At 40.2% G+C, this 12269-nt stretch overlaps 1 protein-coding gene across 1 annotated transcript in view; it reads left to right on the top strand.

The window, feature by feature from the left end:
- LOC126457122 (glutamate--cysteine ligase catalytic subunit) overlaps nt 1–12269 on the top strand; it is a 126534-nt gene that overhangs the window by 73451 nt on the left and 40814 nt on the right. The window contains exon 8 of the mRNA XM_050093179.1: nt 4518–4715. Coding sequence (XP_049949136.1) covers nt 4518–4715 — 198 coding nt within the window. The remainder of the gene's footprint in view (nt 1–4517; nt 4716–12269) is intronic.

Below are 12269 nucleotides of genomic sequence, written 5' to 3' on the forward strand. Positions count from 1 at the left end.
GTTCACCTGGGTTTTAGAAATTCTAGAGGTCAGAAACTGTTTGGTTGCAATCATAGATAATATTAAAAGATCACAGGTGATGATGTTGCTATCCCAAGAAGTGGGCTAAATTGGAGGGAGGTTGTAACGTCTTTGTAAATATGATGATCAGTTTCAAATAAGAAAACGATTGTTCTGAAGGCAGCCTTACCATTATTGTTATTGATACTCTTGAGATGACTGGAAACTGAGACCAGAGGAAATTGAGGTCTGGACAGTTGTTGGAACAACAGGTATGTTGGAGGGAGAGTTCCCAACTGTGCAATTCAGAAAATGTGTTTTTAATGGAGCAGGATCCAGAGAGCATGGATTGTCAAATGACTGAATTGTATAGAGTAATGTGCTCCACAACACATTGGTCAGTTTGCCCCTTAGTTGCAGTTTGGTAGTGACCATTCATCTAGATGATTGTTTAGGGTTACGTTGTTGTGGTCTTCAGTCCTGAGACTGGTTTGATGCAGCTCTCCATGCTACTCTATCCTGTGCAAGCTGCTTCATCTCCCAGTACCTACTGCAACCTACATCCTTCTGAATCTGTTTAGTGTATTCATCTCTTGGTCTCCCTCTACGATTTTTACTCTCCACGCTGCCCTCCAATACTAAATTGGTGATCCCTTGATGCCTCAGAACATGTCCTACCAACCGATCCCTTCTTCTAGTCAAGTTGTGCCACAAGCTCCTCTTCTCCCCAATTCTACTCAATACCTACTCATTAGTTATGTGATCAACCCATCTAATCTTCAGCATTCTTCTGTAGCACCACATTTTGAAAGCTTCTATTCTCTTCTTGTCCAAACTAGTTATCGTCCATGTTTCACTTCCATACATGGCTACACTCCATACATATACTTTCAGATACGACTTCCTGACACTTAAATCGATACTTGATGTTAACAAATTTCTCTTCTTAAGAAACTCTTTCCTTGCCATTGCCAGTCTACATTTTATATCCTCTCTACTTCGACCATCATCAGTTATTTTGCTCCCCAAATAGCAAAACTCCTTTACTACTTTAAGTGTCTCATTTCCTAATCTAATTCCCTCAGCATCATCCGACTTAATTCGACTACATTCCATTATCTTCGTTTTGCTTTTGTTGATGTTCATCTTACACCCTCCTTTCAAGACACTGTCCATTCCATTCAACTGATCTTCCAAGTCCTTAGCTGTCTCTGACAGAATTACAATGTCATCAGCGAACCTCAAAGTTTTTATTTCTTCTCCATGGATTTTAATACCTACTCCGAACTTTTCTTTTGTTTCCTTTATTGCTTGCTCAATATACAGATTGAATAACATCGGGGAGAGGCTACAACCCTGTCTCACTCCCTTCCCAACTGCTGCTTCCCTTTCATACCCCTCGACTCTTATAATTGCCATCTGGTTTCTGTACAAATTGTAAATAGCATTTCGCTCTCTGTATTTTACCCCTGCCACCTTCAGAATTTGAAAGAGAGTATTCCAATCAACATTGTCAAAAGCTTTTCCTATGTTTACAAATGCTAGAAACGTAGGTTTGCCTTTCCTTAATCTTTCTTCTAAAATAAGTCTTAGGGTCAGTATTGCCTCACGTGTTCCAACATTTCTACGGAATCCAAACTGATCTTCCCCGAGGTCAGTTTATATCAGTTTTTCCATTCGTCTGTAAAGAATTTGCGTTAGTATTTTGCAGCTGTGACTTATTAAACTGATAGTTTGGTAATTTTCACATCTGTCAACACCTGCTTTCTTTGGCATTGGGATTATTATATTCTTCTTGAAGTCTGAGGGTATTTCGCCTGTCTCATACATTTTGCTCACCAGATGCTAGAGTTTTGTCAGGACTGGCTCTCCCAAGGCTGTCAGTAGTTCTAATGGAATGTTGTCTACTCCCGGGGCCTTGTTTCGGCTAAAGTCTTTCAGTGCTCTGTAAAACTCTTCACGCAGTATCGTATCTCCCATTTCATCTTCATCTACATCCTCTTCCATTTCTATAACACTGCCCTCAAGTACATCGCCATTTTATAGACCCTCTATATACTCCTTCCACGTTTCTGCTTTCCCTTCTTTGCTTAGAACTGGGTTTCCATCTGAGCTCTTGATATTCATACAAGTGGTTCTCTTTTGTCCAAAGGTCTCTTTAATTTTCCTGTAGGCAGTATCTATCTTACCCCTAGTGGGATAAGCCTCTACATCCTTATATTTGTCCTCTAGCCATGCCTGCTTAGCCATTTTGCACTTCCTATCGATCTCATTTTTGAGACGTTTGTATTCCTTTTTGACTGCTTCATTTACTGCATTTTTATATGTTCTCCTTTCATCAATTAAATTCAGTATTTCTTCTGTTACCCAAGGTTTTCTACTAGCCCTTGTCTTTTTACCTACTTGATCCTCTGCTGCCTTCACTACTTCATCCCTCAAAGCTACCCATTCTTCTTCTACTGTATTTCTTTCCCCCATTCCTGTCAATTGTTCCCTTATGCTCTCCCTGAAACTCAGTACAATCTCTGGTTCTTTCAGTTTATTCAGGTCCCATCTCCTTAAATTCCCACCTTTTTGCAGTTTCTTCAGTTTTAATCTACAGTTCATAACCAATAGATTGTGGTCAGAGTCCACATCTGCCCCTGGAAATGTCTTACAATTTAAAACCTGGTTCCTAAATCTCTGTCTTACCATTATATAATCTATTTGATACCTTTTAGTATCTCCAGGCTTCTTCCATGTATACAACCTTCTTTTATGATTCTTAAACCAAGTGTTAGCTATGATTAAGTTATGCTCTGCGCAAAATTCTACCAGGCGGCTTCCTCTTTCATTTCTTAGCCCCAATCCATATTCACCTACTATGTTTCCTTCTCTCCCTTTCCCTACTGATGAATTCCAGTCACCCATGACTATTAAATTTTCGTCTCCCTTCACTACCTGAATAATTTCTTTTATCTCATCATACATTTCATCAATTTCTTCGTCATCTGCAGAGCTACTTGGCACATAAACTTGTACTACTGTAGTAGGTGTGGGCTTTGTGTCTATCTTGGCCACAATAATGCGTTCACTATGCTGTTTGTAGTAGCTTACCTGTACACCTATTTTTTTATTCATTATTAAACCTACTCCTGCATTACCCGTATTTGATTTTGTACTTATAACCCTGTATTCACCTGACCAGAAGTCTTGTTCCTCCTGCCACCGAACTTCACTAATTCCCACTATATCTAATTTTAACGTATCCATTTCCCTTTTTAAATTTTCTACCCTACCTGCCCGATTAAGGGATCTGACATTCCACACTCCGATCCGTAGAACGCCAGTTTTCTTTCTCCTGATAACAATGTCCTCTTGAGTAGTCCCCGCCCGGAGATCCGAATGGGGGACTAATTTACCTCTGGAATATTTTACCCAAGAGGTCGCCATCATCATTTAATCATACAGTAAAGCTGTATGCCCTCGGGAAAAATTACGGCTGTAGTTTCCTTTTGCTTTTAGCCGTTCGCAGTACCAGAACAGCAAGGCCATTTTGATTAATCTTACGAGGCCAGATCAGTCAATCATCCAGACTGTTGCCCCTGCAGCTACTGAAATGGCTGCTGCCTCTCTTCAGGAACCACACGTTTGTCTGGCCTCTCAACAGATACCCCTCCGTTGTGGTTGCGCCTACGGTACGGCTATCTGTATCGTTGAGGCACGCAAGCCTCTCCACCAGCGGCAAGGTCCATGGTTCATGGGGGGTTATATGTTTGGAGAAAACTCTGTCGTTTTTACATGGTAAATGGCATTGCAACTTTCACAGGTTCCCAGCCTCTTATGGGACAAGAAAAGTAAATGGCAGAGCCGGAATAGAATGGTGGATGGATGTACAGTAGTGGTGCTGCACTTGGATCGTTGAAAGGCATAAGACATATCGCAGGAGGAGTTGCTAGCAGAAAGGATGTTAATACAGATGCAGATATACTTTAGTTTAGTTTGGCAGTGGAGTCCCACTTTGGGAGGTGTGGGGGTGTAGTAGGGAGGATTTTCATCATTTCATAGTACAAGGTGATGTAAACCATGGCAGAGAATGGATGTGGGCCGACATTAGACACTGACACTATACCTCTTAAACCACATTCCTCCCCTATTCCATTTTCTTCCTTCTTACTGCCATTTCCATTTCTCAAACCTAGCCAAGATTGCTATTTGTCCAGCTAATGCCGCAGTAGTGAGAGACTTTTGCCACGTGTGTGAGAGCTGTGTCTGTATTTGTTAGCGCTGAAGAAGGGCTTTGGCCAAAAGCTTGGAAGTTCATCATCTTTTAAGTACTTCTGTTTGAGTAGTGATCTGTCCTCGTATATATTTCCATCTTGAGTTTCTTGTCAGTTTCAGTTTTTATTTCATCATTGTAGTGTTTTATGTGATACACACTAATGGTAATTTTCATGTAATACACACTAATGGTAATTAATTTTTAAAATATTACTGCTTTAGAACTGTTCTTAATTTTGCTCTATTTGCTTTTTCAGAACATTCAATCCACCAACTGGCAGACTATGAGGTTCAAGCCACCACCACCAAATTCCTCTATTGGTTGGCGAGTTGAATTTAGACCCTGTGAAGCTCAAATCACAGATTTCGAAAATGCTGCTATTGTTTGTTTTGTTGTTCTGCTCACAAGGGTAATCCTGTCATTCCGACTGAACCTAATTATTCCTATTAGTAAGGTAGGTATTAGCTTTCCACTGCTGCTCTAACATCCTAGTGTAAGAAGGTACTTTTCCGATACTTTGTATCTAATATGCTTAATGTATATTCAATCTGTAAAAGCATCACACATTGCTATTAAAAAGGGCGCGCACACACACACACACACACACACACACACACACACACACACATTCACATTGCATTTTTTTAAAACTTTAGACCAGTATGTGTTTTTTTTATTTTGATAATATTTTCACTGCACAACAGTGTATAATTTTTTTTAAAAAACTGCCATGCATTAAGTGATGACAATATATTATTTGTTTGAATAACACATATGGTCTGCCTTCTGTTGAGAATGAGACTTATTTGTTCAAAGTGACTTTCGAAATCAATAAACGAACATGATGCTCCTTTGAAAGGGCACAGCTGAATTCCTTTTCTATCTTTAACCATTCCAAGTGTGTGCTCCGTCTCTAATGTCCTTGTTGTCAATAGGACTTCCTCCCCCCACCCCTCCCTCCTCCTTCTCCGTCCAAACCCCCAACTCGACCATCTACCATCTGTAGGTCAAGACACCCTCATTTTGTCACAGTGACAGTGACCTACAAATGGAAACTCACTGAGTTTCAATAATGCTGACACACAGATCCATAGAAATGCTACGCAGTGTGAAGAGGGCCTGAAAATGTAGCATTTGCTTTTTCCAAAATTAGCATCTGGTATTGGCAAAATTAGCATTTTTTTATGATATACATGTACAAGCTTACAAGGTTGCCTTGCCACATTCGTGAAGAGAAGCCTCAGTGCTTTGAAGTAGAGTGTTAAAAAAAGCAGATATTGAGAAGTTTTTTTATTTTACACAAATTTCCAAGGTTTTTTTTATTTTTTATTTTTTTTATTTTTTTTTAAGTGACTGCATTTTGACTTTCGACATGATCCAAATACACTGTCTTACAAAAAAATGAAGCACCCAGAAAGGGAGGAGAAAACAAAATGAAACCTAAGGGGTTGGGTATGTGATATGTTTTCTGTGGTCACAAAATAGAGACAGATTTAGGAAGTGGTAGTATGAGCTCAGTTACCCCTATGATGTTGCACTGCTCTGGCTTGATTAAATGCAGTGATTCAGATGGGAAGGATATTAGAAAGCCATTGTCTGAGGCAAGCTGGCACACAATTGTTGTGACTGATCCTTGATATCCTAAATACTGGCAGTGAGTCAGAGTAGACATATGAGCTGGTCTACCACATGTTCCATCAGCAATAGATCTTGTGAATCTTGCTGGTCACAGGTTTACCTCTTTATTACACCAACATTTCGTAGAGACGCCATGCCATGTATAGATGAGTACTGTCCTGTTGTAAAAAGGACATCACAATACTGTAGCATGGGAGGTAACACTTAAGGATGCAGGATGTCAGTGACTTGTTGTCAGGGTTGCCTCAATCACTACCAGCCATGACATGAAGTCATACCCGACGGCTCCCCACACAATGATACCATGAGTAACACTGTGGTGCCTCTCCAAAACATAGGGAGAATGGGTCCTCATTCTAGGTCATATTCATCAGTTAGTGCCATCCAGGGTAGTGCAGAAATACGATTAATCGATGAGCACAATGCACCACAATTCATCAATGGTTTGTGCTTTTTAGTCATACAGAATGTTGCTGGGAGTCTGTTACTTTTTTTTGGACAGTAGATGCAGATGTTAAGGTGTTACGATGCACTTGGAAGTGATCTTCCCTTGTGGTGTCAGATGTGATTGGGTGGAACTTTAACAGTGACTACACCTGCCCTCTCTTTCCTGTGTAGTACAATGTTGGGTCACTGTCACATCTGAATGCCACACAGATCTAGATATTTATGCTTCAACCAACTAGCCAAATGGAGACCCACAGAGAAATCCCTTTCAATTTCTCAGATGCTGATAAACTGTCTCACTTGAGTATGCAGCATTTCTGTGTCCTCCACAGCGATCACTCAACATCTGATGCTGTTCATGCCCCTTATATTTCCTGCCAGGCCTGTTAACTAAACTAAACATGAACAACACTAATGCACTTTGCCACAGGGAACTCAGGCTCTTTAATTATTTACATACCTGCTGATTGTGTGTACCATGAAGTTACACTGACATCCGATAATGTCTTCTGGGTGCTTCGCTTTTTTTATCAGATACCGAGCAGTTTTTTTGAGAGGTTGGCAAGCATTGTAAATGATGTAGTTTAGGCCCAACCTCCACTGGTATTTTACACAAGCATAGTTCAAAACACCCCAAACCTAAAACTGTGATGTTAAAGTGTCCACAGTTTCACATAACACGAACTTGAGTTAGCAGACAAATGTAAGTGTTTCTTTGTTGTAAGATGTTAGATTCCATGGATGCTCCATAACTTTCCATACATGGCATGTACCTTACAGAGACCATTCAATCACCCACCATTTGATGTGTGTAACTTATGAGAGCACTGATACGTCATTGCGTTCATGCATAGGTGGTTCTTTATTCTGAAAACGTATTCTTATGCACATTCTCTTTCCAAATTGAGCTTTCCCAGATGTGCAGTACCAGCGACTGGAATATTTGTTACTTTTTTAATATTTGTATCCAGGAAATACTAACTCTAATAAAATATTTGACCATGATACAGTTGGCTATGAAATAGCACTTACTACATCAATCTGTACTCTTCATTGTCAATGTTTTGATGGCTTTTGGAACAGTGTCTACACCAATAGCACAACATTGCTTTGCTTTCTCATTATTCTGGCATATATACTAGGCATAACTGATGACGAATCACTGGAGGCACTCTGTTCTGTTCATTCAAAAATTTATTACATACCTAATCATGCAGTTGTCAAAAGAAGTGACCAGGTTCCTGCAAGTACTATGGCAGTTGTGTTGGTAAGTGATTAAGTGCCAGACTATAAGTCCTAAGGCCAGGGGTTGAATTCCCAGGTGTTCTTAGTATTTCATCTGTCACTTACTGCTTATTTCACACCTGGCAATGATTCTAATTGTGAAAAATGCATTGTGACATAAATTTCTCTTTCCGTTGCCTCGCAGGATTCATTGGTGCACTGTGATAGTAATTGTTACATGTTATGTGCATGCTGCCTTCCAGTAATAGCACTATTTAAGCATTTGCTTGGTTTGGCCTTTCTCTCCGTGACCTCTCGCTGGCCCTGTTAAGATAAGGGTGACTTACAGTTGAAAGGTGCTTTTTCCCACGTACACAATTGGACATTCTGTCTGATCAGCTATGTGCTGCAGATGTGTTGCCTTGGAAGCTGACTTGGACATGGGCACAGCATCCTGCTATTTGTAGATGTGCCTGAAGATGGGACTGAGTCTCTGAAACTTGGTAGTGTAGATTTCTATCAATAAATAACTGTGCAACAGTTGTGGAACAAATGCACTTTGGTTTGGAGTCTCATGTTAAACTGTACATCCACTCGTAACTGACTGGGCAAGTCACTTCAAAATTTGGAGGAAGTGTAGGGCATAGGGCCATGCCCATTAAAGCACTGCAGTGTTCAACTCAACCTTTGGATTGAGTACAGCTTTACTTAAGAGTCATTCCATTCCAAGTGACCCAGGAAAAAAATAACTGGTTGCTCGACCGTTGCGAGTTGAGACCGAAATGGTGTATTGTTGCAGGAGCATCTGGCACCCATAATGTTTCGTTTGTTTGTATCGCCAGAATGTAAAGTTGATGATAGATGGGGCCAATCTTATAAAGTTGACTACAAAGAACTTTTGAAAGTTCTGGTTTGCAATATTGACAGTTACAGTTGTATGATCATGGGAAAATGTGAAGACTGTCCAGGCAAACATGCTCTATGTTTGAAGAATTTTAGAACAGAAAAAACAGTCAAGATAGGTTTATTTAATCTTTCACCTGTTCTAGGTCTCGTCAGACAGTCTGGGAAAATTACAAACTAGTGTAAATGTATGTTGCTATTAGAGGCAATGATAAATGAATAAATTAAAAATAACAAGAGGAAGACATACACCAACTGGACTGTAGAGCACAGGTCCACATTAGTGCTCCAGGGGTTGGTGTGGGGTATAAATTTCAACTCGTAAAATATTGCATTGTAACTGAGCTTACTGATAAAAATTCTTGCTAATCGTAACCAAGATGTTGAATGTAATTAAGAGTCCCATAAATCTGGGAGGTAAGAGCCAGATAGCCACTGTCAGTGCATCGTTAAATCACTGATAACATTCTTCGTACTCGTAACTGAGGTGTTAAATGTGATTAAGGGTCCCAAAGAACTGGGAGGAATCAGCCAGACAGCTACTGTCAGTGCTCCATTACATCACCTCAAAGCAATATGAAAAAAGTTAATGACTGTAGGAAAAAGAGCTACTAAGGCGGGCAAGGGTATCTAACTTGGGCAAATAGGCATATTCAGTGAGCAGAAAAAACTCAAGACTGCTAAATACAACCATATAATGGCTAGGCCAATAAACTTTTGACAGATGAATGGGCACTAATAAGAATGAAAAAAAAAAAACAGCTAAAATTGTAGTAAAATATGAAGCAACAAAGCCAGAAGCAGCCCTAAACTGGAAAATTAACTGTAACGATGCTAACTTACCCGTGAAGAAACTGCCCCACGAACACAAATAAGGTCTGTTTACTGTCGACCCCCCGCCACCCCCACCCAATGAACCATAGACCTTACAGTTGGTGGAGAGGCTTGCGTGCCTCAGCGATACAGATAGCCGTACCGTAGGAGCAACCACAACGGAGGGGTATCTGTTGAGAGGCCAGACAAATGTGTGGTTCCTGAAGAGGGGCAGCAGCCTTTTCAGTAGTTGCAGGGGCAACAGTCTGGATGATTGACTGATCTGGCCTTGTAACACTAACCAAAACGGCCTTGCTGTGTTGGTACTGCGAACGGCTGAAAGCAAGGGGAAACTACGGCTTAATTTTTCCCGAGGGCATGCAGCTTTACTGTATGGATAAATGATGATGGCGTCCTCTTGGGTAAAATATTCCGGAGGTAAAAATAGTCCCCCATTCGGATCTCCAGGCGGGGACTACTCAGGAGGACGTCGTTATCAGGAGAAAGAAAACTGGTGTTCTATGGATCGGAGTGTGGAATGTCAGATCCCTTAATTGGGCAGGTAGGTTAGAAAATTTAAAGAGGGAAATGGATAGGTTAAAGTTGGATATAGTGGGAATTAGTGAAGTTCGGTGGCAGGAGGAACAAGACTTTCGGTCAGGTGAATACAGGGTTATAAGTACAAAATCAAATACAGGTAATGCAGGAGTAGGTTTAATAATGAATAGGAAAGAGGAGTGCGGGTAAGCTACTACAAACAGCACAGTGAACACATTGTTGTGGCCAAAATAGACACAAAGCCAATGCCTACGACAGTAGTAAAAGTGTATATGCCAACTAGCTCTGCAGATGACGAAGAAATTGATGAAATGTATGATGAGATGAAAGAAATTATTCAGATAGCGAAGGGAGACGAAAATTTAATAGTCGTGGGTGACTGGACTTCAATAGTAGGAAAAGGAAGAGAAGGAAACGTAGTAGGTGAATGTGGATTGGGGGTAAGAAATGAAAGAGGAAGCCGCCTGGTGAAATTTTGCACAGAACACAACTTAATCATAGCTAACACTTGGTTTAAGAATCATAAAAGAAGGTAGTATACATGGAAGAATCCTGGAGATACTGACAGGTTTCAGATAGATTATATAATGGTAAGACAGAGATTTAGGAACCAGCTTTTAAATTTTAAGTCATTTCCAGGGGCAGATGTGGACTCTGACCACAATCTATTGGTTATGAACTGTAGATTAAAACTGAAGAAACTGCAAAAAGGTGGGAATTTAAGGAGATGGGACCTGGATAAACTGAAAGAACCAGAGATTGTACTGAGTTTCAGGGAGAGCATAAGGGAACAATTGACAGGAATGGGGGAAAGAAATACAGTAGAAGAAGAATGGGTAGCTTTGAGGGATGAAGTAGTGAAGGCAGCAGAGGATCAAGTAGGTAAAAAGACAAGGGCTAGTAGAAAACCTTGGGTAACAGAAGAAATACTGAATTTAATTGATGAAAGGAGAACATATAAAAATGCAGTAAATGAAGCAGTCAAAAAGGAATACAAACGTCTCAAAAATGAGATCGATAGGAAGTGCAAAATGGCTAAGCAGGCATGGCTAGAGGACAAATATAAGGATGTAGAGGCTTATCCCACTAGGGGTAAGATAGATACTGCCTACAGGAAAATTAAAGAGACCTTTGGACAAAAGAGAACCACTTGTATGAATATCAAGAGCTCAGATGGAAACCCAGTTCTAAGCAAAGAAGGGAAAGCAGAAACGTGGAAGGAGTATATAGAGGGTCTATAAAATGGCGATGTACTTGAGGGCAGTGTTATAGAAATGGAAGAGGATGTAGATGAAGATGAAATGGGAGATACGATACTGCGTGAAGAGTTTTACAGAGCACTGAAAGACTTTAGCCGAAACAAGGCCCCGGGAGTAGACAACATTCCATTAGAACTACTGACAGCCTTGGGAGAGCCAGTCCTGACAAAACTCTAGCATCTGGTGAGCAAAATGTATGAGACAGGCAAAATACCCTCAGACTTCAAGAAGAATATAATAATTCTAATCCCAAAGAAAGCAGGTGTTGACAGATGTGAAAGTTACCGAACTATCAGTTTAATAAGTCATGGCTGCAAAATACTAACACGAATTCTTTACAGACGAGTGGAAAAACTGGTAGAAGCTGACCACGGGGAAGATCAGTTTGGATTCCATAGAAATATGGGAAAACGTGAGGCAATACTGACTCAACGACTTATTTTAGAAGCTAGATTAAGGAAAGGCAAACCTACGTTTCTAGCATTTGTAGACATAGAGAAAGTTTTTGACAATGTTGACTGGAATACTCTCTTTCAAATTCTGAAGGTGGCAGGTACAAAATGCAGTGAGCAAAAGGCTATTTACAATTTGTACAGAAGCCAGATGGCAGTTTTAAGGGTAGATGGACATGAAAGGGAAGCAGTGATTGGGAAGGGAGTTGTTGTTCAGTCTGTATATTGAGCAAACAGTAAAGGAATCAAAAGAAAAATTTGGAGTAGATGTAGATGTAGATGTAAAATCCATGGAGAAGAAATAAAAACTTTGAGGTTCGCCGATGACATTGTAATTCTGTCGGAGACAGCAAAGGACTTGGAAGAGTATTTGAATGTGATGGACAGTGTCTTGAAAGAAGGATATAAGATGAACATCAACAAAAGCAAAATGAGGATAATGGAATATAGTCGAATTAAATCAAGTGATGCTGAGGGAATTAGATTAGGAAATGAGACACTTAAAGTAGTAAAGGAGTTTTGCTATTTGGGGAGCAAAATAACTGATGATGGTCGAAGTAGAGAGGATATAAAATGTAGACGGCAATGGCAAGGAAAGCGTTTCTGAAGAAGAGAAATTTGTTAATATAGAGTATAGATTTAATTGTCAGGAAGTCGTTTCTGAAAGTATTTTTATGGAATGTGGCCATATATGGAAGTGAAACATGGACGATA

Source organism: Schistocerca serialis, chromosome 2 (genome assembly GCF_023864345.2).
Source record: "Schistocerca serialis cubense isolate TAMUIC-IGC-003099 chromosome 2, iqSchSeri2.2, whole genome shotgun sequence".
In the NCBI taxonomy this organism is placed as follows: domain Eukaryota; kingdom Metazoa; phylum Arthropoda; class Insecta; order Orthoptera; family Acrididae; genus Schistocerca; species Schistocerca serialis.